The 27346-nt window shown below is 57.6% G+C and overlaps 1 protein-coding gene across 11 annotated transcripts in view; it reads right to left on the reverse strand.

The window, feature by feature from the left end:
* Positions 1-1733: 1733 nt before the first annotated feature.
* The window catches only part of CPNE2 (copine 2), a 48160-nt gene continuing 22547 nt past the window's right edge, over positions 1734-27346 (reverse strand). For 3 of the 11 annotated variants that reach the window (XM_025889179.2, XM_025889180.2, XM_025889177.2), the window contains exons 7-15: positions 27030-27119; positions 25919-26017; positions 25285-25371; positions 23780-23839; positions 21901-22034; positions 14831-14882; positions 13257-13390; positions 6008-6244; positions 4182-4738 (exon numbers count right to left, since the gene is read on the reverse strand). In XM_025889179.2, the coding sequence (XP_025744964.1) occupies positions 4444-4738; positions 6008-6244; positions 13257-13390; positions 14831-14882; positions 21901-22034; positions 23780-23839; positions 25285-25371; positions 25919-26017; positions 27030-27119 (1188 nt within the window). In that variant the 3' untranslated portion in view covers positions 4182-4443. Of the gene's footprint in view, positions 2287-4181; positions 4739-6007; positions 6245-10193; positions 10480-13256; positions 13391-14830; positions 14883-19788; positions 19844-21900; positions 22035-23779; positions 23840-25284; positions 25372-25918; positions 26018-27029; positions 27120-27346 lie in introns of those variants that run through there. The other 8 variants (XM_073880256.1, XM_073880255.1, XR_003211625.2 and 5 more) reach the window with 8 other exon arrangements.

Consider the following 27346-nt stretch of genomic DNA (forward strand, 5'->3'; position numbering starts at 1 on the left):
TCTTTAAACCTGCTTACATTGTCCTGAGTGGTAGTATTCTTGCAATTCTTGAACCAGGCAAGGGAGAAAGCCTGTTTGCCAGTTCTGTCTGGATTTTCTAGCCTGTGTCATACCACGCCCTCTCAACCACTTCTGATTTTGGACCCTGTTACCCGCTCGGGTGGGGAGAAAGTGTGAAATTGAAAGCATCCATTTTTCCAAGTATAAAAAGGGGGGACTGATGTGACTGGATCCAGAGACGACCTGGCAGTCTTACAGATGCCTTCCCTGGTCTCAGGACCCAGGAGGAGAGAAGAGCTGGCTTCAGGTGCATCTTAGACTGGAAGTTGGGCCCCTAACTAGGGGTGACCTGGGCCAGCTCTTTGCATCCTTGTTCGTTCCACTCTCCACCTGGGGTTCTTCCCTTCCGGCTACCTCCTTTCTACCCAGGACAAGCTGCTTTTGCTTCAGACTTCTGCCCATTGCTTCTGCTTCTCCCTGGGAACTAAGCCTAGTTCCCCCTTCCCTGGATATGCTGCAGTGATTAGGAGCTTAGAGCCAGACATTTCCTAGCTGGGTCAGTGGGGCAAGGTCCTTAACCTCTCGGGGCTTCAGTTTCATCCTTGGTCAGTAGAAATAATGATACCAACTTTCTAGTGAGGGTGAAAGCTAGTCTGGATTAGGTACTTGGTGTGGGATCTGGCTCAGAGTGTTCAGTAAATGGTAGCCATCCTCAATAGCCCTGATACTGCTGGCCTCTCCTGTAACATTCTGGGTAGGGTGTCCAGAGCTTCTGTTAGTGGTGATGTATGGTAGGTCTTCCCGTCCTACTGGCATTCCTCAGTTGCAGCTAGAACGTCGACATGATGAAGGGTCTGGTCTGGTCGTCAGAGCTCCAACCACCAGCTTCTGCTGTATGCTTCCCTCTCAGCTAAATGTTAATTGCTTAGGCACACCCGGTTCCTTGGCTCGGGTGTCCTACTCGTGGGTATATGGCTCAGCTGTTGTCTTAAGCCCCTTCCAGAAAAACAAAAAGGAGAGCTTAATGGCAGTGCACCATCATTTGGACTTGAGTGTTGTCTTGATTTTCTGGCGTGCCCAGCCTACTTACGCGTAATGGTGTGGAATGTAGGTTCTGCTTGGTGGGAGGCTAGAATCTTGGCAACATCCTTGTAGTCACAGGGTGAACACAAGCCAGTTGCACATTCATGCCTTAGTGACGCTGGCAGGGGCTGACATTTTGCTCCCTTACGTGCTGGAGCTATGGTTTAAGGAGAATGGGAGTGTCACAGCAGTGACAGGCAGAATGTGTCCAGCCTTACAGCTTTGTAGAGAAGGGCAGCAAAACCCAGAGACAGCCACCACTCTGAGCTGCTGGCGGGGCTTCACCCTTGCTATTTCAGTAACAGGCACATCATTATGCCTTCTGTGGATTTGTTTCAGTCATTCGATACTGAGGCTTGCTATGTGTGTGCCAGGCACTGTCTGGGACATTTGTTTGTTTTTTTAAGATTTTATTTATTTGAGAGAGAGAGAGCACACAAGCAGGGGAGGGGTAGAGGGACAAGCAGATTCCCCGCTGAGCAGGGAGCCCGACTCGGGGCTCGATCCCAGAACGCTGAGATCATGACCTGAGCCACACACGTGCCCCGGTTTGGGACATTTGTGGACCATTTTTATGGCCTGTAGTGTCTTTCATCCTAAAAAAAAAGCCCTGTGAAGCAGCCCTTCTCTACATTTGATAGAGAAAATCAAAATTCATAGTGGTTCAGTGACTTGCGTGAGGTTGCAGTTAGTTGACAGAACCAGAATTTTATTTGAGCCTTTAACTCTTTTAAGTTTGGCTTTCTGTGGTTTCAATGAAATTTTTAAACAAATGCTAGTGCCCAGGCCTCAGCAGCAGTGATGGAAGGGTGAAGGGATCTTTCCGATTTCCAAGTTCACTTTTCAGCTTGCTATCCATGTACCAAGAACCAAGTATCAGCATCACCAAGGCTCTGTTTGTTTTTATTGAGATATTATTGATAATAGTTTCAAGTGACAATTCAGTATGTATACATATTGCAGAATGGTCCATCCATTTTTCTTGTGATGAGAGCTTTTAAGATCTACGCTCTTGGCAGCTTTCTGATACACAATACAGTATTAACTATAGTCACCAGGCTGTATATTACATCCCCAGGACTTATTTTGGTTTGTTTGTTTTTTTTAAGTGGTGATTTGGCCTGGTCAGGAGTTTGGGTGCATTCCTTTCCCCTGTGAACTTGAGCCAGCTGGGAGAGGGCTTGCTTGACTGATCCACTCAACCTGGGCAGAGAAGGGGGAAGAAAGCAGAGATGTCGGGGTCTGCTCCCATGAAGCTTGGAGGTGAGGGCCATGGCCACCACACCTGAGGTAGGTGGTCCGTAAGAGTTTGAGCATTTGGGATGGACACCAGCATAAGGCAGGGACTCGACGGTAACATGGCCCAATAGATGTCTATCTTTCCGGTTTTACCAGTGTGGTAAATTCCTCCCGGGGCCGGGGGGGAGTGTAAGGGAGAAGTCTGTATGAGAAGTGGTCCCCCCAATACACCTGTCCCCTGAGGGCTAAGAAGGGGATGTGGGGCTAGGAGGAGAGGCTGCTCCCCTTTAGAGACTTCTGGTCCATCATAGCTTGACAGATTAGGGGGTATGGCTCAGGGATAAAGCATTTGACTGCAGAACTTGACAGATTATTCCAGGCTTGGATGGGTACAAACTTCCCTGGATGTGACATCCAGCTAGACTCACTTCAGCTGCTGAACAGGTGGGCAAACAAGCAGACTTGTGCTGTTGTTCTAACACCCAGTCTTATAGCTGGCCCAAGCAAGGGTTAGGGACGAACCTAACCTGGATGGGATTCCATCCATGTTGCCAGCTGGCCCCATGGGCCACTGTGCTGTGATTTCCCAGAGGTCCTTGGGGGAAATGGGGCGCCATGCAGTCCTGCAGCCCTCTCAGAAGTGAAGGAGTCTCTAAAGGATATTTCAACTCACTTTTGGTGGCTGCAGAACCATCAGGGCATTGGAAGCTGAGGATAAAGATCTCCCTCATTTGCTGTCAGCATGTAGACAGGGGTCCTTGAGGCTACCAGGCACCTGGAGGTGGGAACCTTCCTGGTGGTGCCCAGCTCTAGAGGGCCCCAGTGACAACGACTGACCTGGGAGAGTGGGTCAGGGTAATAGACCTCCCAGATTGAGTGCAGAGAAAGGATGAATTCATTAGCAACTTGAGCAGACTCCCTTGCAGAGTCAGAGGAAGATGCTGTGTAGTAAGCATAGGCTCTGGAATCGGGCAGATCTGGATGTAAGTTCTGGCTCTGCCTCTGTGAGATTTGATTAGCTTCTCTGCTCATTTCCTCATCTCTGAAATGGTCATAGGCATAGGCTCTAGGCTATTGGATGTGTTCGTCAAGATTATGCCTGCAAAGCTCTTAATGTGGAGCCGGAACCAGCGCTTAGTAGAACCGTTATTGGTTGCACAGAAGCCTGGGGCACACAACTCCAATGGGGAGGTAGATAAGACAAAAGGAAGGGGAGAAAGGGGAGAACTGGGAGGACCCCGAGAGTGGGCCCCTGGCTGGCTTCATGAAATGGGGCCTAGAAAGGAACAGCTTAGCATCGTGCAGGCAAAGAAGCTCTCACACACTGCAGACCACAGGGCGTACCCCGAGGCCCGGGAGGCTTGAGAGAGGAGCAAACAGGTGGCGGCGACGGCTACCGTGTGTGTGTGTGTGTGTGTGTGTGTGTGTGTGTGTGTGTGTGTGTGTGTGTGTGTGTGTGTGTGTGTGTGTGCGTGTGTGTGTGTGCGCGCGCGTGTGTGTGTGTGTGCGCGCGCGCGCGTGTGTGTGTGCGCGTGTGTGCGCGCGCGCGCGTGCGTGCAGGACAGTGTGTAGATTAAGAGGAGGGCGGGTACCACATGGTAGTGGCTGGGCCTGGGGACCCCGGGATTGGTGTAGGCTCCGCAGAGGCTACGGTTGCTGGTGGGGGCCCAGGGCATTTTATCTGTCCACAGATATCTACTAAGCCTGTACTCTGGGCCAAGTCCTGTGCCAATTTAACAGGGTGAGTACTATGCGCATGGAACGCTGCCCCACCTTGCTGGGGGAAAGAGCTTTTTATGTTTCCTTCCCCAGATCACTGACCCATCAGGTCCCAGCTGAGGGAGGCGCTGACACAGGGACATTGGAAACTGCTTTTATTACCCTGAGTATAACAAATAGAACACAGTCACAGTATTAAAAAACAGAGCAGGAAGTAGGTGCAGGCAATGACACAAAGTATGCACTGGGGACACGCTCCTTTCAGGGTCTGCAGCTAGTTACTTGGAAAAAGCCAGTTAGGATTGTAAAAATTTTCTCTTTAATAACAATAATTTCACTAAAATTATACAAAGTACATTCAATACTTAAGGGGAGGGAGGAAGCCAGTTTGGCCTGGAAGCATCATCTGTTGACTCCAACAAAGGAAGCCCAGCTGGGCTGGGAGGGTGGAGGTCTGGTTGTAAAAAATAAAAACGTGGATGGGTTAAAAACAAGGCCCCCCCCCCCACCAGGAAGCAGGGTGAGCGTGCACGTTCCTGGGAGGGCGGGAGGCCCAGCCGGCATGCTGCTGCTGGGCCTGGGCTGGTGCTCAGGCGGGCTCCGAGTGGGTGGGGGGCAGGTTTTTATGCTTGAAATACTGCACGACTTGTTGGGGCAGTTCCGCCAGCACAGCTTTGGCCAAGGTCTCTTTCGCTGCCTGCGGGGCCGAGGGGGAGATAGGGTCAGTGGAAGACCGTGGTGAGGGGCGGGCTCTATGCCCAGACTGCTGTAAGAGAAGGTGTCTCTGGAGGACACAATCAGGGCTAAGGGCCAGGGCTGTCTAGAGCTCACGTCCCTTGTCCCAGCCAAGGTCTGAAACCCCACTGCTAGCAGTGCTTTGCCTTTACATGAAGTCTCTTTTCCTTGAGCACTTGAGATGCCCGGGGATCGCGTTTTAAGATGAATATGCCTGTGGGAGGCTTTTCAGGGAAAGAGACAGTGGAGGTGAGCTGCACAGCCTACTCACCTGACATTTCCTGAGCACCTTCTTGGCCCATATAAATGGGCCAGGACTGTCTGGCTCACTGCTGAATGCTCAGCCACAGGCCAGCCATGGGGAGGTGCTCAGTCAGTGTCCTGTGCATGAATGGGGGCCCGAGGCCCAGCATATGTCCTCAGGAAGCTAAGGCTCCAGAGGAAGGAGTCGGACCACCTCAGGCAAACCCAGAGGGCACTGGCTAGAGGTGTGAGCACCACTGGGTATAAAAGTGGTAAGTTCTTGCTAGGACTGGCTTGTAGGATCTGTACCACAAAACACCAAGAGTCCCTATGGCTGAGGGCACCAAGGTCTGGAGAGGTCAGGGACTTGCCCAAGGCCACAGAGTAAGCATCTAGTTAAATAAGAGTTGGGCCCCCAGGTGATGGGACATGGGTGGCATCTGAGACTGCTCCCCCTGGGATCCTGGTGGGTCCAGCTGCTAGTGCAGTGACCTTGTGGGCAGACCTGGGGTCACCTGCAGATAGGCCCAGAGCCACCTCCAGGAACAAGGTGGGGCCACCAGTCCCCCTGCGGGGCAGGCCATCCTAAGATGCGTCTCGTTTTCTATCTGTGAAGGAGGCTGGTTGAGGTGCGACTACCCACAAAAACCTCTCTCACCCCTGGGCCTTTGCTCTCAGCCCCCCGTCTACCTGGAATGCTTTGCCCCACCTGGATAACTCCAACTTCTGGTTCAGGACCTTGGTCGGAGGGCCGGGCCTCCCTGAAACCCTGCTCTGGAGCCCCAGTGTGGGTTGGGCACCACTCCCTGGGTTCCATGAGCTTGCTGAAGCCGGTGCTCACATGGTCGTAGGGGCTCATGTGGGGGTGGGCCCTCGGGCGCAGCACACAATGGAGCAGAGGGCAGAGGAGCCCAAGACCTTCATCCTTATTAACGCTGGTTGCTGGGGTCCCCTAAGCACCCCCTCCCCAGCCTGGGCCCACACTCACATTGCGGAACTCTCGGAAGGGCACGAACTGCACGATATCACGGGCTGCCTCCTCCCCGGTGTGCGAGCGCAGTGTGCGGCTGTCCCCGTCCAGGAACTCCATGGCGGCGAAGTCAGCGTTGCCCACGCCCACGATGATGATGGACATGGGCAGCTTGGAAGCCTGCACCACGGCGTGGCGCGTCTCCTCCATGTCACTGATGACGCCGTCCGTGATGATGAGGAGGATGAAGTATTGCTGCAGGGAAGAGGCAGCCAGGTGCTCTGAGGCCTCTGTCCCCCCTTCCTCGGCCTCCCCCAAACCCTCTGACCCCTGGGAGGAAGGCAGCTCTCCATGCCCAGCTGCCGCCAAATCCCAGCCCCGGCCCGCAGCACCCCACCCCTGCAGGCCTCTCGCCATCCAACCCTGACCTGGTCCCAGCCCGAGGCACAAACTGCTCTCTTCCCCCTGCCCTGGCTGTGACCTTAGACGCCACAGCTCTGTGTCAGGGCCCCAAACTCCAGGCCTGGCCCTCCGGTTGCTCTGCTGTGGGACGCGGGGCAATTGGCTGACGCCATGCCTCAGCTTCATCATCTGCACGGTGGCAGCTGCTGTACCACAGTGGCACTCTGTGCCCGAGAACTGCATCCCTGGCGGGCAGGCCCATGGCCGGGGAGGGAGGCGCGTCCTGGCCGACCTGGACCAGCCTCGCCTTCTTCGCTCCACACCGATCCCTGCAAGCTGCTCCTTCCCCGGCTGCAGGGCTGGCCTCTGAGACAGGCAAGCTGCCTGGCACACAGGCCAGTGCTTCTGGGCTCACACAGCCTCAAGGCAGTGTTACTTCTGCAGTGGTCTTTCACTTCCGCAGACTGTACCCAGGAGGGAGTCTCGGGTCGGTTCTAGTGGGCCTTTAACGCCTCTCATTTGCTCACCTTCCTTATTAACAGAGGCGGGAAGCGCAGAGCTTCAGGGGATGAGAGTTTCTAGCTAGACTTCAATACCAGGTACAATGTTTTTTACCGTTACTCTCTATATATGGCAAGTGGTAACTTTTCACTTAACAGTGGGCTATACAGTTTCCTTATAAAATTACTTAAAACACTGAATAATTAGCATGGGCATGCATGGCCATAGCACGGACTGTGAACGGGACACGGTGGGCACATGAGGTTCAGGAAGGCTCCCTAGATGGCCTGGGCAGAGGCCCCAGAATACCAAGCCAGCTGACACCTTAGTGTCAGCTCTGTTCTTAGCACCCTCTGGCCCCTTTTTAAGGAACCTGGTTTGCCCCATCCGTAAAATAAACAGAAAAGCCCTAACTGGCCCTAATATTCTTTGAGGCTTTTGCCTTCTAGTCTGATCCTTTTGGTTCTCAGGAGAGGAAAAAGGGGGCCAGACTAGTCCAGGTCATAGAGGGCAGAACTGAGCCAGACCCTAGGTCAGCACCTGGCCACCTTCTCACCCAGCAAACCATTTGCTCACTGGGAACCATACAGAGGCTACAAGTTCAGGCCCCTAGGATGCCCTACTCTCCTGCTTGTCCCCCACGCACAGCCCTAGAAGGAGCGGGTGAGCCGCTCGGAGGTGTAGACCCACCATCCTAACCCACCTCCTGCACTGTGCCTTTAAGAGACCGAGCCCTGGATGCTGGGGATACCTGTTGCCATGGAGATGGCAGCCTGGATCCCTGTAGTGGAGGGCAGCAGCTGCCAGCCCCCCATGCCTGTGGTTGGAGGGCCTTATAAGCCCATCTACACCCTTGTCCCCCCACAGCCCACCGTTGTTCCAGCACCCCTTCTGTAAATGGCCCTCTAACCCCACTCCCCTCCCGCCAGAAAGTCCAGGGCAAGATTTCCAGGGCACCTAAGCTGGCAGGAGGGAAGGCACGGAAGGTCCTGGTGAGGAGGAGGGAGGATGCCTGGCCTCAATCAACAGGTTCACCACTCAGGGTGGGACTGGCCTCCCACCCTCCCCACCCCCCATGCGGCCCTCAGCTTTCTCCTTTCACTCAGCCGCACATCTATGCCAGAAGATTGGAGCCTCAGGCCTGGGCCTCCCCCAGGACTTGGATCCTCCTTCCCAGGGAGGCGGGCGCAACCTGGGGCTGGGTTCCTGCAGGACCCTGGGCACCACCTGACAGGGCGAGAAAGTCCCTGCTAATGCACCACAGTGCACAGACCCTTCCTGCCATCCTCACACTGGGATTCTGTTTTAGAGATGAGGAAAGGGGCTGAGAAGGGGGTCCAGTGACTGCTGGGAACCGGCACATTCTAGATCCATACACAAGCCTGGCCGACTCCAGAGCTGGGGCTCTTTCCACAGCGTCCCCCCTCTGCCACCCCCCTCCTGTTTTGGTGGTGCGGCCTCACCAGTAATGGGCCCCAGCAGGAGGAGCTTTCCGCACCCTCTCGCCCCCCTGTCAGACGGTCTCAATGTCTAGGACAGCAGCCCAGGGAAGAGCCAGCCCCATGGCCCTGGCCACGAACCCTCACTCCTTTGCGTGCCAGCCAGCCGTAATACCCACAGCCGTGGGCCTAGCTCAGCTTTGGGCCAGCTGGGCCAGCCTTGGCAAGGGACCTGCAGCTAACACACCCTGTGCTGCTCACCCACCCCAGGCGGAGCCTCTACCTTCCACTACAACCCCAAGGCTCTACAGCCCCACCCCCAAGACAGAAATGGGAGGGGGCCGTAGACGAGAATGAAAGGCAAAACTGGGCAGGAGGAGGTGGGAAAGGGCGCTGCTGTCCCCACAGACAACCCTGGTCTGGTCTCCCCTGCCCCCAAACTTTCCCACCTCCACACCCTTCCTGGTACCCTTCTTCCTGCCTGGCATACCCTTCCAGCCACAGTTCCAAGACCCATCAGAGCATCTATGCCTCCATCCCAAGCAGGTGGAAGGCCATCCCCAGCCCGGAGCTCCACTTGCCCTGCTGGCATTACCCCTTGGCGGGGGGGTGGGGGTGGGGGAGGTCTCCTCTGGAGATTCCTCTCCCCGCCACATACCCCAAGTGCTCCTCCAGGCAGCCCCTTGTAACCCTCTTCTGCATCGCCCAGCTCCGGTCCCCCGTCCCTGCCCCAGAACCACAGCCAGTCACCATCAGGTCCAACCAAAAATCAAAGCACCCAACACCATTCAAAGACGGAGTAGCTTTTGCCTTTACCCAGAGGTTCTTCAGCCTTCTGGGGCTGTAAATAGCCACTTCCCCTAAAGCGTTTAACATATCAGATTTATAAGAAACCAACCACAATTCCAGTCAGAGTCTGGGGAAACTGCTCCCTGGCTTATTTCTGAAGTTGGCTGCCAAAGACCCTTGTTGGGGGGGGGGGATTCCAGGGTCCTGTGCCCCAGCTCCCCCTCCATTAGGACACCAGATACCTAGGTAACCAAGTAGGAATGGGCCGTGGGCAGCAAGACCCAGGGCTTATGGGCAGAGAGAAGGATGGGGGCCCCATAATTGGGATCATCTAGCCCTTTCTGACCCTTTTAATACCCTCAGTGGCTCCCCATGGCCCTCAAGAGAAAATCCAGGGTCCTCATTGCCTTCCAAGGCCCTGTGGTAGCTGGCATTTCCCTACCCCAACTCACCCCTCTCACATCAAGACTTCTTTCTTCAGTTAGGTCCAAACACCCTGCCTCCTGGGCTTTGCATATCCTGTTCCCTCCACCTGGGGCACTCCACGCCCACGTGCGCGCATGATTTTCACGTGGCTAACTCTTAAGCATCCTCCACGTCTCAGCCTGGACGTCACTTTTCCAAGAAGCCTTCCCTCAGCCCTCTGGGTTAGGTGCCACCTTTAGGAGGCTGGGCCTCTGTCAGCACAGGTTTAATCACTGCATCACAGCTGCTGTTTCCCCAGCCAGGTTCCCCACTAGACTGCAGGCCCTGGGAGGACAGAGGCCACGCATCACGGTCTCCCTAGTGCCGCACAGAAATATGCTCCGGAAAGACGGGTGGTGTGTGTGAACGGGAGAGTGCAGGCCTGCCTAGAGCAATGCCTCCTACCATCTGCTCTCGAGTTCCTGTACGTGGGTGTGCACGCGTGTGCATATGTCTATGGCCAGGGAAGGTGAAGCCACACCGAGTATTGTCCACCACCACCACCCCCCCACCGCCAAGCGGCTGTATAAAAGTAGCGCTTAATCCACAAATTATTTCCCTTTGCCTTGGGTCTAACTGTCCTCAGGGGCATCCCCAGAAGTGCTTACTGTGTGCCAGGCACTGTGCTGAGCAATTCACGTGCCAATCTGGTTGAATCCTCAGTGTTTCTAGCAGGCAGCCACTGTTCAGCACCTCCACGGTACAGGTGAGGAAACAGGTTCACAGAGCTTCAGCAAGCTGCCCTGGGTCACACAGCCAGGCAGTGGAGAAGCTGGGGTCTGAATGGGGTCGATGGGCCTCGGGAGCTCAAGGCTGAACCATCAGGCAGCACCACCTCTGGTGCATGGTGAGCTGCATGCAGGCTAGAGCCCGGCCGGAGGTGGAGAAGTGGATCTGCTTGGACATCAGGGTGAGAGGGGCTGATAGACTCTCCGGTCCCACTCCTGCTGGGGGATGGCCCAAGTCACACAGGGATGGGGGCGCTGCATCCTGGAGGGTGAGGGTGCCCAGAGAAGGCTGCCTCCCCAGGTTGGAAGGACCGGGTCATGAACAAAGTGGCTGGGGTACTGAGACCACCAGGGTGCTGCCTAAAAGTGGCTGGGGTATTGAGAGGATCAGGACTGGGCAGAGAAAGGGCCAAGTTTCCCGCTCCAGGGAGCCCTCAGCATTTGTTCCCCAGAACACCAAGATCCCCTTCCTGGCCTGCCCCAGGGCCCCAGGACCCCAGGCCCCTTTCTGCCCGGAGTACACCTCCTGCGCCATCCCACCCTGGTTCCGCCTGGCAAGAACACCGGCCTTACTCCTGTTACCACACCGCCGTTCTTCCTTTTCAACAAGGATGCAGGCCGTTTCTGCCATCCCTTTCAAAACTGGCTCAGGCTGCTAACAGGCTGGGCAGGAAACGGCCTGGCTGACCACAGGCATCCAAGTGGTGCAAGCCCAGGGGCTGTCTCGCCAACCAATTCCAGCCCTGCGCCCCCAGGAATTAAAAACCAGCCCCTCCCAGGCCTTGCCCTGGTCGCTGTCCCATTCAGGTGGCCCCAGATCCTCCCAACACCCCGGGGGGGGGTGCTTTCCTTTGCCCTTTCATATAGGAAACGGGCTCCGAGCAGGAGGGGGCCTGTCCCGGGCCCTCAGCGGCAGGTGCACCTGGCACTACAGCAGATCCTGCTCCCGGAGGCAGAAGAGACCCAGACCGCCTTCCTTCCCCCCCAGCGCTTGCGCCATGACCGCCTTCCTGCCGGCCCTGGCCTCTGCAGTCTGCTCTGCCTGTCCTTCCTCATCCTCCAGGTCTCTCTGGGGCAGGTGCTGTGTGATCTTGCTTAATCTCAACACCTCCTCCTCAGAGTAGGTTTTACTTGTTTCCCATCGTACAGACAGCGACACGGAGGCTCAGGGAGGTTCCGTGCTTTGCCCAAGCTACAGGGAGGAAGGGGTGGGGCCCGGATTCAGACTCTGGCAGCCTGACCGGAGAGCCCCCTTCCACCTCCCAACCAACCAGGCCGGGTCCTGCTGTCCTGCCCTCCCCAGGGCGACCCTGGTGTCCTCTTCTCTTGCTTAACCTCTACGGCCTCCATCTTTGCTGCCATGCCCAGAAGCCAACCTCTGCCTCCCTAGGAATCAGGGAGGGGTCTCGCTCCTCTGGGGGCCCAGTGGAGCAAGGTCCTTTTCCCTCTGGGAGGGGCGCTGGCGGGGGTCCCCGCCCCCTGCCTCCCGAGCCTTGCACAGCACTCCCATGGCGGGGCCCACGGATTCATCCACCCCCCGGCATGGTAAGTGCCTGCCGTAGGCCGGATGGTGGCAAACACGCAACAGCCTGGCCAGTGGGGCTGGCAGTCGGGGGGGGGGGGGACACACCGCGGATGAGGAGACGTGGACAAGGTAAACTAGATGCTGCTGCCATCCTGAGAGTCCAGATGAGAATCGACAGAGAAGGCAGGAGATCAGCCTCAGAGGGGTGGTCGAGAAAGGCCATGGGTGGGGGGAGGGTGGCATCTGAGGGTGACACTGAGGAATGGGTAGAACCAGCCAGGCAGAGTCAGCAGGGCAGAGGGTCTGCAAGGGGTACAAGCTTGTGTGTTTGAGGGACAGGAAGAGGGTAGGATCAGAAGGGGAGGCAGGCGGGGGGGGGGGTAGGAGAGGAGGTCTCTGTGGAAGGGAGCGGCTAGGGAGTGGCAGGCTCGGACCGGACCCCTGCAGGAGAATGGATTGTAGAGGCCAGAGACAGAAGCTGGTGGCCTTGGTGCTGGGAAGGACAATCTGAGATACCATCTTGGGAGGTAGAGTGAAAAGGACAGTCTAGAAGGGACATCAGCCTGGGTGCAGAGACTCTTCCTTTCCAAGGGGGAAGCCCAGAGCGGGCCACAGGCTTGGGAAGGTCTCCCAGCAGGGAGCGGCCAGGCAGGAGGCAGACCTAAGTCTCCTTGGTGGCAGCCCAGGCTCCGCCACCCAGAGCTAGGAGCTGGGTTTCCCGCTTTGGCTGGAACCTGACAAGGTGGCCTGGGGACAGGGCCTGGGAAGGGCTACTTGTGGCGCCGCCCCTGGGGCTGGGGTTGACGGCTTCAGGCTACATAGTCAAGTCAGGGCAAATCCTGGTAGGTGCAGGGGTAAGTGGACAAGGTGACCCTTGGTGACCCCAACACCGGCATTAGGCCTGAAGCTAGAGGGCAGAGAGAAGACCAGGGATGCAGATGCTATCGATGGCCGTCTGCCATGTATTCCAAATGCCACACAGTTGCCCTGGCAACCTCCCGCCAGGCCTGCCTCTAGCCTCATCACTGAGCACTGGGCCAGGGCCAGACAGTGGCCCAGAGGGTCAGCTTTAAGGCTGCAGGGACCACCGTCTCTTGGTTTCCATGTGTCCCAGGAATAACGAACACCGCACCTCCCACTGATTACAGTCCGATGTCCTACTAAGCATGAACGGAATCACTGTGTCTTTTTCAAGTCTGTGCTCCGGAAAGCCAGGACCAAGCGAGTTGAGCTTGGTCCAACCCCCTTACCATACTTGCAGGTAAACCGAGGCAGAGAAAGCCAAACATCCAGTTCACCAGCCCCATGGGGGTGGGCGGATTAGGGATGGACCTCAGTCTGGCCCTCCTGTCAGGCAAGGAGGGCCCAGCCAGGGCCAGCCCTCTCCCACACACCCACGGCGGTGGCTGCCTACTCACCGTGGCCGTCTGCTGCTGTGTGGCCTGGGCCGCAAACCGCGCCACGTGGTTGACGATGGGAGAGAAGTTGGTGGGACCATAGAAACGGATATGGGGCAGGCAAGCCGAGTATGCCTGGGCGATGCCATCCACACCTGCCTCGCGGGGTGGGGGGGGAAAGACTGCATCAGCCTCGGTCCCCCTGACCCTTCACCCACCCTCATCCCATTTGCAGACCCTGCCTCTACTTCATGCTCGCCCCAAATGCCCCTACGGTGGCCAGCGTGGGTCCCGTGAGACCAGAAGCTCCCAGAGGGCAGGGCCAAGATGGTATAAAGCGAAGACCCCTGAATATGGAGTCAGGCAGACCCGAGTTCGAATCCTGCCTTTGCCACTTCCTAGCTGTGGGACCTGAGGCAAGTTGTTTAATCTTTCTGAGCCTGTTTCCCTGTCTGGCAATGGGACTGATAATCTTCGCTCAGGCAGCTGGCCAGAGGAGGGCTCAGCAGGCTCTTCCCAGGGAAGGGACTTGGCAGCCGGCCATCTTGAGGTCCATTCTGGCCATGCTACAGCTTTTGCCGAGGGTTGCTGAGGGTGTGGGGGGGGGGGCGGGACGGAGATGCTTGTATAGCCCCAGCACACAGTAGGTGCTCCGTAAATGGCCACCATTATGAGAAGACTATCCCACAGCCCCGTGGTCCTATCCAGGAGGCCTCTAGCTGGGGAGGAGGTTGACCGACCTCATTTTGGACAAAGTCTCTGGAGACCTGCTCCAAACTAGACAGAGCCCAGGCGTAGTACCGGCTACATTTCTGGCCAACAGATGCCCATGGCTTCTGAGTCATGGCATCGTTCCCAAGCTGGTGACTTGATGCATTTCCCTTCCAAGTACAAACTGGGCCCAGCTTTGGGAATCCCCAGGGAAGGCAGAGGCTCTATCCAAGCCAAATCCTAGGCTGGAAGGTCTCATGAGGGCGGGGCCCACCCTCCTCCATATCCACCTGGAGCCCCCTTCCTCCTCCAGTAGTCTCTTAACGGATTCTGGAGGCTCAGAAATCCTCTGAGGCCGAGGGGGCGGGGGTGAGCACAGGCACTACTCACTGCCTGCCCCTTTCTCCCCCCCACTCCCACACCAGCAACCCTCAGTCCTCGGTTGCCAAGGCTCTTTGTGGAAGGCAAGAGGGAGCAGCGTGGGGCAGAGCTGGGCCCTTCAGCAAGGGCGGGTGGGAGGTGAGAGACAGGTATATTATATCTGCTGCCCTTGACCACCTCCTGTCCTACACGGGGCTTCCTGTCAACGCTTCCCTTAATTCTCACCTGACCCACCCCTTCAGGTGAGCTAAGCAGGTATCACACTCCCCGTGGCAGGTGAGGAGGCAAAGGCCCAGAGAGAGGCAGTGATCTCTCCCAAGGTCACACAACCAGGAAAGGGCAGCGGCTGGCCTTGCATCCAGGACCACCTGACTCCAACCTCCAGCTCTGCCCCATCTGTCATTAGGAGCAAGCATGAGGGAGAGGGAATGGGAGCACGAGACAAAACCTATATGCTGCCCCTCCCTCCGCCCAGGGCAGGTGCAGGCGGGCTTGGCACTCACCTGAGCAGAAGGGGTTGGTGGGGTTGAAGTTGATGGCAAACTCATGGGAGACCTGAAATGTAGAGAAAATGCTGGGCTGGCAGCCTTCTGGGCCCAGGCCCCACCCATGGCCCGGCCAAAGCTCCCTCTGGGGCACCTGGCTTTTCATGCCCCATCCCCACCCCCAGGTCAAGGCTACTGATCCCCTCCCCATCTGCTTTCACCTCCACTGCTGGGGCTGAGCCACACAGAGAGGTCTGACTACTCTCACTCCATAGTGGGTGCACATCACCCCAATCTCTTCTGGGCAGGGGGTCAGTGCTGCCTGTGCCTCCTCATCCCCCTAAGAGAGTCCGGAGTGGGACAGAGGGGCCTCTGGGGGCATCCAGGTGGGCTCCAGGAGCACCTAGACTGCTCCTTTGTCACACACTATCACTGAGGTTCCACTTCTTTGGGCCCCAAGGGCTTTCCCCAACTTCACAGTTGGCACAGCTGCTAGCAAAGGAGCCCACAGTATGCCAGCGAGCCAAACCGGGGGTCAGCGGACAGCCTGCTCAGCCAGCCTGGGGGTCAGGAAGCATCATGGGGCCAGACGGGGCTGCCTCCAGCCCCAGCCCTGTGGATCATCCTGCGCACTCCCCGATTGGGGAACACAGAGGAACACTAACTAGACGCTGGGGCTGCAGTAGGACTGCGGTGGCTACAGAACCCAGGGCCTCGGGGGGCTGGAGCTCAGATGGGGGCCTCCCCGCTCTCCCTCCTGCTGCGGTCTCACAGCCAAAATCCCCACTCAGCCCCCCTCCCTACTGCGCGCCAAACCCCACTTTCAGAGCTTTGCAGGCATCCCCTCGCTCCCGGTCATGACTCAGTGGGGAAAGGCCTCTTCCTACCCCATTTCCAGATGATGAGACGGAGACACAGAATGATCTAGAATGTTCCCAGGGTCTCACATTTACTGAAGGACAACGTTGGGACCAGAACCGAGGTCAGGCTGCCTCCTGAGCCCACGTTCCCTGAACTCACTAACCTCAGAAGGTGTTCCTCTCCGTAGGAGGGCTGACTCCATCTTGTGTCTGCACAATGACCTCCTTCGGGGGCTACGTGTTCTAGGCCCCGGGAGGTTAATGTGTGCCCACGTGGGAGTGCAGGTGGGCTTGTTCTCATCTTCTCTGAAGTGGTGCACACAAGGCCCTACTTGAGCTAACCAGCAAAGATGGCAGGCACACAGGGGGCGCCACTTTAGAGCACCACCCTGTGGCCTCACCACCATGCCCCTTGCTCTCTAAAAGTTGTGGCTGGAGGTCCCGCTTGGGTGGGGGAGGGCTGGCCCCCAGTAAATTACCCTGAATTAAATTGTGTCAATGGAGTGGCTGGCTTCATTTTTTGGTCTGAAAGTGGCTTCTTAGTCTGGAGGACATTTACTGACCCTCCTCCATCTTCTCACACTCTCCCATGGGTTTTAAATTAGGAAGATGAAGAGGTTTAGGGGAATGTCTGCCAGGTGAGAGCTTTATTCTGCGCGCAAACACTCCCAGACATTACAATGTGTGTGCTGGAAGGCCCCACCAACTCCAACGTGCCCATTTCACAAGCAAACAAACTGAGGCCCAGAGAGGGAAAGCCAGGTGCCAAGGCCACACAGCAGAACAGGCCTAAGACCTGAGCCCCCCCGTGCCTTGAGAGGGTGTTGGGGTCCTGGCCTTGCTGAACCCTCCTGGGCCAAGAGAGGTGAACTCTCCAGCACAGGGAGTTCACCCCAGCAGGGCCCTAGGGGTGGGGGGGATGGCCTGAGAAGACCCTTCCCTGTTCGGGGCGGGGGGGGGGATAGCTTTTCTGTTCTTTGCTCCCTCAGCCCTAAGGGCTGGCATGGAGCCGGTCCCCTGATGTCCTTCTTGGGTGCTCTCCCTGCCCTGGGGCCCTCTTCACCCTGTTCCCAGTCTGGGCTCCAGGGGGGTGAGGAGGCACAGGCAGCGCTGACCCCCCCCCCAGAAGAGATTGGGGTGATGTGCACCCACTGTGGGGGCTGGAGGTCCTCACTGCCATGACAACTTGATGAGCCTCTATAGAGACTAAGAGGGGGGCTTGTACCGAGGGGCTGAGAGAGGAAAATGGTTGCCAAGGAAACCGGCCTCCCTGGGCCAATGACTTCCTGCAAAATCAGGTTTTCAGAGATTTTAGAGACCACGGGGGAAAGCCCCCTCCTGGTAAGGATGGAGCAATATTCTGCTTTCTGGGCCACCCAACCTCTTCATTCCTCACTCCTTCCCCCACCCCCCGCCTTCTCTGCGGGAAGGCCTGGTGGTCCAAGCGTATGGGGCTGTGAAGGTCACGCATCCAGCCCAGAGGCCCCTCGGGTCATATGCTCCAGCAGCTCCACTGCACAGGTGGAAAGACAGGCTCAGAAGAGGCCAGGGAATGCCCGGGTGACACCAGTGAGCCACAGCAGAGCCAGGCCCAGATCTGGGAGACACGGGCGTGTGCCTTACAGCAGCCCAGCCCGCTCCCACGCCTGCTGCCCTGGTTTGCCTGAGAAATGCCAGTAAACAGGACAAGCTTCCTAGGGGCCATAAGCCAGATTAGGGGGCCGCTGGGGACCTGCTGGCCACAGGTCTTTGTCCTGGGACTCCCTGCTGCCTTCTGACAGTCAGTGCTTCCGGTCACCTAGCCGGGCCCCTGGCCTCTGGGTTACTTAAGACGCTGCTCCCTGTGGCCCTGGTGGGGGAGGGCAGGAGGGAGGAAGCTGAAGGGACCCCAGAGGGACTGTCCTCTCCGAGTCTCAGTTACCCCAACCTTACGGTGGGGAGAGTCACAGCCTGTGCTGTGGGCCCAGACCTTTCCTCCCATCCGACCCCTCTCTTCATCAGACCGACTCGGGCTCATTCTGAACGTCCAAGGCTTCATGCCATCTCCTCAAGGAAATGCTTTCTGAGTCCCTCAGCCACTGACCAGGGCAGGGGTCCTTTTTGGGTGCACCTGGCCCAGCCCCAGGGAGGAACGACGGTCCCGAGGGCAAGCAGCTGAGTCGCATGTTCCTTCCGGGTTCCCACCCTCAGAGAACCAACACCTCTGTCTCCTCAGGCTGCTAGGCCCCAAATTCACTCTGTCAACAAACAAGTACACACCCAGTGTGTGCCAGGAGCCAGGACACACACAGGAGGAAACCAGGGGCCCTCCCGGACTGCTGAGCTCTGGAGGGAGGCGACAAATGAGCAAACCCACATATACAGAGGGGACCGTAAAGTTCTGTGAGGACAGAGCCCAGGACGGGAAGAGGGGCCCCCCATGAGCTCCCTCGGGGAAGGCCTCCCAGAGGGAATGCCCTTGTGGCCTCTAGAGTGGGGGGAAAAAAGTGAAAAGGAGTAACAGGCCAGGGGAAGGCCATGTGCAAAGGCCCTGAGGCGGGACTGAATGAGAGAAGGTTCAAGTGGCAGGAGCCAGGCAAGTTAGAAGGGGAGGGAGATGAGGGGCCATGAGGGGCCGGGCGTGGCAGGGGAGGTGGGATGCACCATCCGCCCTCGCCTGGCCTGGCAGCCCTCCTGGCACCACCGGGCACTCCAGCCTGGCCAAGCCCTGTGTTGCCCTGTGACATTTCCAAGGAGGCTTTGAGCAAGAAAACATCTCATTCAGCCAGAGTTCTTTCAAAGCTGGCGGTGTCCTAGCAACGGGTTCCTGCTGGGCCTGGCCGCACCAGCCTGCCCCGCCCCCATTGGCATCGCCGTCTGCCCAGAGGCCCAGCTCTGGTCCTGCAGGGTCCCGCCCCCCCCCCCCCCCCCCCCGCCCCACCATCCGACAGCCGGCAGGCCACAGAGCCACTCCCTGAAATTCGAGGTGAAGATCGTCCCTCCCCAGCTCACTCTGGAGAACAGCATGGGGCACAGCAGGGCAGACGAGAGGGGGCACTAGCTGAGACGCACATGCAGGCTTAGGAGCCCTCTGTGCCCATCCCCAGGCTTCTCACTGGAGGCGGAGCAGATTCTGAGAATAAACTTAAGGGTCCGCTTGCCCAGCTGGAATTAAACATGGCCTTGGGCAAGTCCTGTGAGCCTCTGTTTTTCCGCCCGTAGAATGGACATCACTCCTTCTCTTCATCCCTCCGTCCTGCCCACCCTCACCCCAGCCAGTCCCCACACAGCAGTCAGAGCGGCCCTTCAAAATGGCAGCTGGCTGAGAACACCCCACCCGGACCCCGCCGTGGCCGCCCTTTGCTGTTTAACATGCATTTGAGGCCCCTGCATGGCTGGCCTCCCAGCCCGCTAGTCGTGGCTCTCTCTATCTTCCCTAGGGAGGCCAGCACGCCCTCTCTCAGTTCCTACACCTGGCCCTGGCCCTGGCCCTCTTCCTCGCAGGCTTTGCCCGGGTTCTCTCTGCTTTGAACACCCTCCCTGCCCCATCACCACCTCTAGTCATTCTGCAAACTTCTCCTTTCCCTTCCCTTCTTGACTTAGACCATGCCTCCTCCAGGAAGCCTTCTCTGCTACCCCCAGGCCGGGTTGGGGCCCTCCTCTGGGCTCCTCCCAGGCCCACGCTGCCCCATCTCTGCACTGATGACCCTGCCTGTCTTTGGGGTTGCCGGACAGAATATAGGATGCCCCGTTACATGTGAATTCCAGATAAACAATGGGTAACTTTTTAATGTAAGTATATCCCAGGCAGTCCTTAGGATATACTTATACTTAAGAAATTCGTTCGTCTGAAATTCAAACTTCACTGGGTGTCCTGGACTTTTGTTGGCCAAATCTGGCACCCTACTTGTCTTCCGCACCTGACTTGAATACCAGGGGACAGAGCCATAACTGTCCCGCTCGTTCTTACGGCCCCAGGGCAGGCGTGAGGTTCAGGCTGAGCCATGAGTGTGGGTTTGGGGTAAATGCAGAGAAGGCAGGGAGGCTGGGCCCCCAGCCTCTTCCAAAGCAGATTCAAGAGAGGCCATACACAGAAATCTCATCTCGACCAAAAGGAAAGAGCCCAGCTCCACTCACCTTCCAGTCTGGGGGTAACTGGGCCCCAAAGCCCAGAGCCGGAAACATCTTATCACTAATACAGAGAGAGGAGAAGAAAACCACTATGAGACAGCAGGGCAGAGGCCTCACCCGCCCACACTCACCCCTCCCAGCCCCCACTCAGGGCTGGGCCCACTCGGCCTCGCACACCTCCAAGGACAGCAGGAAAAAGCTCACCACCTCTGGAAAGAGCTCTCTTTGAATGATCTACTGAGCTCACACCCACCTCTGCGTACCTGGTGAATGTGAGGCTTGACCCCATCTGCACCTGTGGCATACATGGCTAATCAATCACAGCACTTTTAACCAGTGGGCCTGGGTGCAGCAGCATCTAGATCCTTCTCACACTGGGACCTCGGGCATCCACTAAACCACAGTCTTTATGGAAATATACCGCCTGTCTCTCAACCTCCCTTTTGTGGCTGGGAAAAATTTTGAGAACCCTGGCTTAGCTTGAAGACACTTCATCATCCAGCCCTAGAGCCTACTCTCGTCTGCTTCCACACCCTGCCCTCCCTCACAACCCACTGCCCCAGCCCTGGCAACAGACCACTAGCTGTGGCCCAAACACACAGGGCACCCTCACGCTCCAATTTCAATCATGTTGTGCCCTCTCTTAAACTACCTGTCCCCAGTCTGTTCCCTGTGGTAAACTGCTACCCGTCCCCTATGGCCCAATTCAAACGGCCCCTTCTCTCTGTAGGTCTGTCTGAGACCCGAGAATCCCTCTCTCTCTGGTGGTCCTGTAGCTCCTGCTGTACAGGTGAGCTGGTCTCTCAGAACTCCAGGGACTTCTCCCGTCTTCCTCCTCGAGTGGGAGCTCCTGAGGGCGGGGATCGCGTCTCACCTGTTTGTTCCCTCAAGGTGTACCCTGAGGAACCCCCTGGCTGTTGTGCGGAGGACAAACTGCCAGGGGCTAGGACAGACGCATGGAGACCAGTGAGGAGCTCCAGAAGTGATCTGGAGAGGAGGGGAAGGTGGTCTGAACAGGCTGGTAGCAGCGGCGGTGGGAGAAGGGGTGCGACTCCAGTGTTTTGAGAGCGGGGGAGATGAGGGAAGGAGAAAGGGAAGGGTTTGGGGTGAGTGGTGGTGCCTCTCACTGAGATGGGGACGAGCACTCACTGGGGCCTTCCTTGCTAGGTCTGAATGCCCGTGAGAAGGCTCAGTGAGGGACCGAGTGGGCAGCTGGATACAAGGGACTCCTGGAGCGGCCACAGGAGGCTCCTCCACCCAACCATGCAGATGGGGGCTTTCACCTCCCTTCCCCCGTGTGCTGTACCTCTCTTAATGTGACCAGGGATCCCAGCCACACCCCTCAGGCCCTGGGAGTCAGACCCTGCTCGTCAGGCTGCCTCTCTTAAGGAGGCCAAGTGCGCAGGATTCGTGAGCCTGCTGTTCCTGCCAAATCTCTGGCCCCTGTACCTTCCTTCCTGGTCTCCCGATCCTTTCACCCGCTGGCCTAGGAGTCCCAGTAAGCTCCACCCGTGGCAATGATGCCAAAACCTTCAAGTGACTTTGGATCCTCCCGGGCCATACCCCCTACACAGCCTTCCGCCACTGACCTTCCGCTGCGCCCCCGACCCCCAACCCAAAGACCTCCAGGAAGCAGGGTCATGGGAAGCGGGCCCACACCTGCCGGCTGCTCCCTCCACGTTCCCAGCGGGAGTGAGGCTATTGGGACACTGGGTGTCGGGCCCAGGCATCAGAATGCCTGCAGACTAGTCCCCCTGATCTGTTTGACTTTGGATCACTTCTCTACCTGCATCCCCGGCCTACACTTCCCCAGCTCTAAAAGGGAAAGTTGCAATGATAGCAAACAAGTTTCATTTTCCGTCTTGATTCGTTTTTCTTACTGGCTACTTGGTGTATCATGTGGAGGAGAATTCCAGCGTGGACCCAGCTCAGTAGGGAAGAGGTCAGCAATCGACTAGCAATGTCTGCCACAGGTGTAGGAGGGGGCAATAAGGCACATGTACCATGTGTCGGCCATTCCCAGGTTTGAGGATCTTTGGGTCCCTTCCAGCTCCGACAAGCTGAGCTTCCCGGTTGGATGGAGCCGGAGCTGGTTCCAGAGTCCCCCCTCAGGCTTACCTGTCGTAGTCCTGAATGATCTGCCCGACAGCCCAGATGGCCGACAGATACTCGTTGGTGCCCATGGGGTTGATATAGTGCAAAGAGGAAGGGTCAAGGGGATTCCCGTTGGAGGCTGTGAAGTCTATGCCAACCTGTAGAGTGGGGAGAGAAAGGCCACCCAGGGTGGCCAGAGAGGCTCCAGCTCCCCAGCTCATCCCAGGGAACAAATGGGACATGGGAAGTCACTCATCTCCCAGTGCCAACCCACCCTTCCATAAGATGGTCTGAAACCAAGAAACTGACCGTGTCACTCCTTTGGCTCCAACGCCATCAGTGGGTCCCTACTGCCCCAGCATGAAGTCTACTGACAAAGTCAACGCACACTCCCAAATTCCTTTGTCCCCCTCACTGTCATGACCCACACACTCCTCTGTTTCCATTTCCAGGCCTTTATTCATGAGGTTCCCTCTACCTCAAGAGCCAGGCCATCTCTTCTCCCTCTCTCATTCTCCTCTAACATTCAGGCCCAATTCAGAGGTCCCTGCCCCACTGAAGCCTTCCCAGACACCTCAACCTCACCCCAAGCCACACTGTCCCTCAGGCCCCCAAGGGGCTCTGGGACCTGGGGCTGCCTGGTAGGCCAGTGCCCATCTGCCCAGAGTGTGTGCTCACTGTAGGCAAGACACGTGCCCCCAGAGCCAGGTCCAGGGCGAGGCAGAGAGCACCAGAGAAGGTGCTCCACAGGGCCTGAAGCTGAGATCTGCTCTCTCAGACCCCAGAAAACTCCAGCCCAGCCCCTGGAGGGGTAGCACCGGCGGGTAGGGGGGCAAGCCTGCCCAGCAGGGGAGGGTTAGGAGACGGATCTAGGGAGACAGATGGCCACCTTGGAACTTGGTCATGTGGGGTGGGTCTGGCACAGAGGAGGTGCTCGGTATCCGTTTGTTAAATGAACATGCACACACATGCAGAAGGAACGGGAGAGCCCAGCCTCTCGGAGTGAGGGGGGAGTGGTGACCAGTGGGGTTAGAGGTCAACAAGGCCAATCCCCTGACTCCGTAGAGTCGCGCAGGTGACCTCCAGTCCCATGGGATCTAAAAGTGGTGGCAAGGCGGGGAGGTGGGCAGAGCACGGGACCCAGCACCTCCTTCCCCTGGGCCGGAGGTCCCCTTCAAGTGAGGAGCATCAGACCAGATGAGCGGCTCGAGTCTGGGGGGCATACACTCCAGGCCATGGACAGAGGGACAATTCGTTTACCCAACACTTACTATGTGCCAGGCACTGAGTGATTTGCTGAGGTTGGCACACAAACAAAACAAAGTCCCCGCACTTGGGGCACTCACAGTCCTCGGGGTGGGACAAACAGGGACAATAGAAAGATACTTAAATAACTTCAGAGTGGTCAAGTGTTCTGAAGACCACAAAGTAGGGGAAGTGACAAGGACGGACAGGAGGGTGTCAGGGGAGGTGTCCCTGAGGAGGTGACCTCTATGCCATGGCCCGAAGGGATGGCAGGGCAGCAGCTGTGAGAAGGTTCTGGAAGGAGCGTTCCAGATAAAGGAAACAGCAGATGCAAAGCGCTCAGACAGAAAGGCGCTTGGCATCTTGGGGCAACAGTGAGGACCCGTGTGGATGGAACTGAGTGAGCAAACAGGAGGGGTAGCAGAGGACACAGGAAGGCCTTCTGACGGGCAGGGAGGAATTTTGGCTTTTTTTTCTCTCTGCAGGGGTGTAGCCAGCAACACTCTGAGGGCTGGGCAGCCAGGCCCCGACCTACAGCTAAGCCCTGACTCAGGCTCAGCCACCTATGCCCTCTCCTCTGGGCCAGACACTCCCCTTGCCCTCGGGAAGTCCTTCCTGAAGTTTATCCCCCAGTCCGTCCGGAGGGAGGGAGCCTTACAGTGAACATGAGCTGGCAGCCTCCCAGGATGTAGTCCAGGAAGGAGTAGTCCCGGTTTATCTGGAAGGAATCAGAATCAGGGGAGTCAGTGGGTCCCTGGCCTGCACCTGAGGGCCGGCCCTCCACCTGGCCATAGTTCCCAGGGGGAGCTGGGGGGCTGACTGCTCTGTGCCCCGAAGCCCGAGTAGAGTCAAGGAGGCCAAGGGAAGACCCGGGCTGATTACAACCAAACCCGAATCTCTCTATAACAAAGCGCTCAGAGCAACAGTTCCAGTGGGACACGCATACACGCGCGCGCGCACGCGTGCTCCTTCCAGGCAGGGTCCCTGGGCCTAGTGTCCGTTGTACCTACCAATTACACAGCAGAGAAAGTCTCAATTTGTTGCTGTTCAGTCCTTAAGCCCTCTTTGGCCCTGACGGACCTCCGCCCTGAGCAGAGAAAGACCAGGCCTCCGGCCCAAGGCCTTCTGCTATAATCAAGCTGCTAACACCCCGTGTTTGTTTTGATGGCCTTTTGCTCCTCTGGCGAAGGTAGTTACTGGCCTTCCTATTTGGGTGGAGTTATAAGGGGGTTCCTTTCAAAATAAATGTATTGAAGAAAAAAAAAAAAAGAAAAAAACCAAGAATGGGGGGTAAAGAAGGGCTGATCACAAAAAGTAGTAAGCAAGGCGGGTGGCAAAAATCATGGAGGGGAGTACGAGTGACAGAAGTTTCAGGAACAAGGACCCCATGCCACCAGCTGCCAGCTTAGCTTTCCCAGGGCGCTTTGGTGTCGTGACCTCACAGAGCAAGGAGTCGTGGAAGCCCCCGCCAGACTGCGCAGTCTCCAGACCAGGCCACAGAGGCCCGGGGGCCGGGGCGCTGCCAGGCTGCACAGGGAGGATGCCGGGACTTACCCGGACCTTCAGGCCCAGTGTCCAGGCCGTTCGCTGCCTGGGCCTAGGCTGCCTTCCTGAGCACCCTGCCCGATTCCAGCAGATGCCGGCTCCTGGGCATCCAGGGGCGGCCCTGACCACCGCTGCTGTGAACTTCATTCCCTTTCCGAGCCTCAGAGGCCCCAGCGGCCCCAGCTGCACCACGGGAGTCACAGTGACCTGAGCCCTCGATGATGTTGCTGGGCCCCCGCCAGATGTCCCTCTGCCCGTAGGGTGCCAGACACGCAACGGGCAAGCCGCCAGCACGGGAAGCAGGTACCTTCCAACCAGGAGAGGCCCTGGAAGGTCATCTCATGCCCTCCTGGACCTCCTTATATCCCAGGAATATGATATGAGACGAACCCTTCACCTTTGTTTTTTACCTTGTTAACATCCCCATTCTACAGACGAGGGGACTGAGGCCCAGAGAGGTTAAGCTCAGCAGATCCCAGAGTCAGGATGCGGCAGAACCAGGATTTGAATCCAGGCCCTGCTGGCTCCAAACCCAGTGCTCTGTCTATCCCTTCTGCAGTGATGGGATATGATCCCTCCAACTGGGCCCCTGCTCTGGGCCCACCCCCGCTGGCTCACCTCGCAGGAACGCAGGATAATGATGCCCGAGTTTTTATAGTTCTTCTTCTTCCTTTGCTTCTTGGGGTTGATGCACTCAAACTCCAGCTGGACAACGTAAGAGAAAGAGAAGCTCAGCCTGGGGCTTCCCTGGGGGACTGACCCTCTCTTGAGCCCCAGGATTCCCTCCACAGTCCTGATCGGGGGGTAGCATGCCTCCTCCAGGAAGCCTTCCTAGATGTCCACACCCAGACAGTTTCTGGTTACCTCAGGCTCACACCAAGCTGTGCTTGCCCAAGGTAGGAGGACCTGCATCTGTTTCCCACCCCAGATGTTGACTCATCTACACCATGTCCACTCATATACCCAGAACCATCACCCAGGGCCCAGCTTCTTGTGGTAAGTTCATTTAACAGCTCTTGAGTGCTCCCCACGTGCTAGGCACTTTACCAGGATCATCTCATTCATTTCCCAGTCTCCCCCTCTGCCCCATTTGACAGATGGAGAAGCTGAGGCTCAGAGAAACTAGATGTCTTACTGAAGGTCATAGAGCCAGAGAGGTGGGATCTGAGCCCCAGCCTGGCCAATTCTAAGCCCGTGTCCCTCACCCGTCCCCTGCTGAGGTTTCAGGGTCACACACACAGGCCCATCTCACCGGGACGCCATCACGAGCCTCACACATCTGCGACACCGACGTCTGGAACTCGCCGATGAAGTCATGGCCCCCGTCATTGTCATAGTCGTAGCACATGACCTGGGGTGGGTCCACTGAGGTCACCCCAGAGCAGCCCCCAAGGAGGTGCTCTCTGGCCCCTCTCAGCCACCTGAGCAAACCCCAGGTCTTCCTTTTGCTGGTGCCTCCCCCTGTTCTCCAGCATCTGCCTTGCTGGCCTGGGACGATGCCGTGAGCTCCTGAACCGCCTCCCGCAGGAAGCCTTCCATGATTACTGGAAAAAGGAGCACCCCAGCAATGGAGGCTGTACACTCTGGAGCAGGAAGCTCGACCCCCACATCCCTGTCACTCGGCTTCTCAGCTGTCTGGGGCTGTGGCCCACCTCTCTTGGCGGGCCATGGCCTGGGGCCCTCCCCAGGGGCATTCCCTAGGGCGACCCTGGACATGCCTCTTGTCTCCCTAGACTGTTCCTTTCCTTGAGATAGGCACAAAAAATCCCAGCTTTCCATGCTCGCTCATCTAGCTGCCAGTCCTAGGAAGAAGGCAGGAATTATCATACCCATTCCACTGACGGATAAGCTGAGGCCTCGAGAGGGAAGCCCTTGTCCGAAGTCTCACAGCTGCAGCAGCAGACCCAGAACTAGAATTTAGGTTTCCTAGTACCCTGTTCAGGGATCCCTGCCCCGGCCTCGCTCATTCCGTCTCCCCCATCTGCTCTCAGTCACCGCGCCTGGGGACTGAGGTTCTGTAGCGCCCAGTAGTCACTGTCCTCATCACAGTGACAACCCTCGGTCGCTTGCACACCTGCTGTCCCAGGTGGCAGTGCTGCAGCCCTCTGGCAAGAGCCGGGCAGTCATTCTGTTCCTGTTTCAGGAAGGGCTCACGGAGACGGGGGCCTTGCCCAGATGGCTCAGAGGGTCAGGCACATGTGAGACCAGAGCCGAGGTTCCCTGTCTCTCCCCCTACCTAGGCTTGCTTTTCCATCTTAATAAGAAAGAGCTTGGCCAGGGCATCCCCAGCAAGGCTGGGGGGACCTAGGAGGCTGGACCTGGCAGGGTGGGGCACAGGGCTCCCCGAGCCCGAGCCCCCTCACCTGGATGGGCTTCTCCACGTCCCCATCACACAGGGATACCAATGGTACAGTGAATGGTTTCCACACAGGGTCCAGCGTGTACTTGATCACCTGCAGCACAGGGAGGGCCAAGGCTGAGTGTAGGTCCAGGGCAGCAGTGCTCTGGGCTTGGGCCAGTCTGATGGGGGTGGCAAGGCAGAAAGGCCCACAGCCACGCTCCTGGGGATGGCGTGAGCATCCCTGTGGCAGGAAGGGAGCAAGTCCTTGAGGCGCCACGGTGGCTTTTCCCATTCCCTGCACGGCAGTGACCTCACAGCCCTGTCCTGAGGGGGGGGGGG

The sequence above is a fragment of the Callorhinus ursinus genome, unplaced genomic scaffold (assembly GCF_003265705.2).
Source record: "Callorhinus ursinus isolate GAN/ISIS: 27379988/994484 unplaced genomic scaffold, GSC_fseal_2.0 scaffold37, whole genome shotgun sequence".
Lineage (NCBI taxonomy): Eukaryota > Metazoa > Chordata > Mammalia > Carnivora > Otariidae > Callorhinus > Callorhinus ursinus.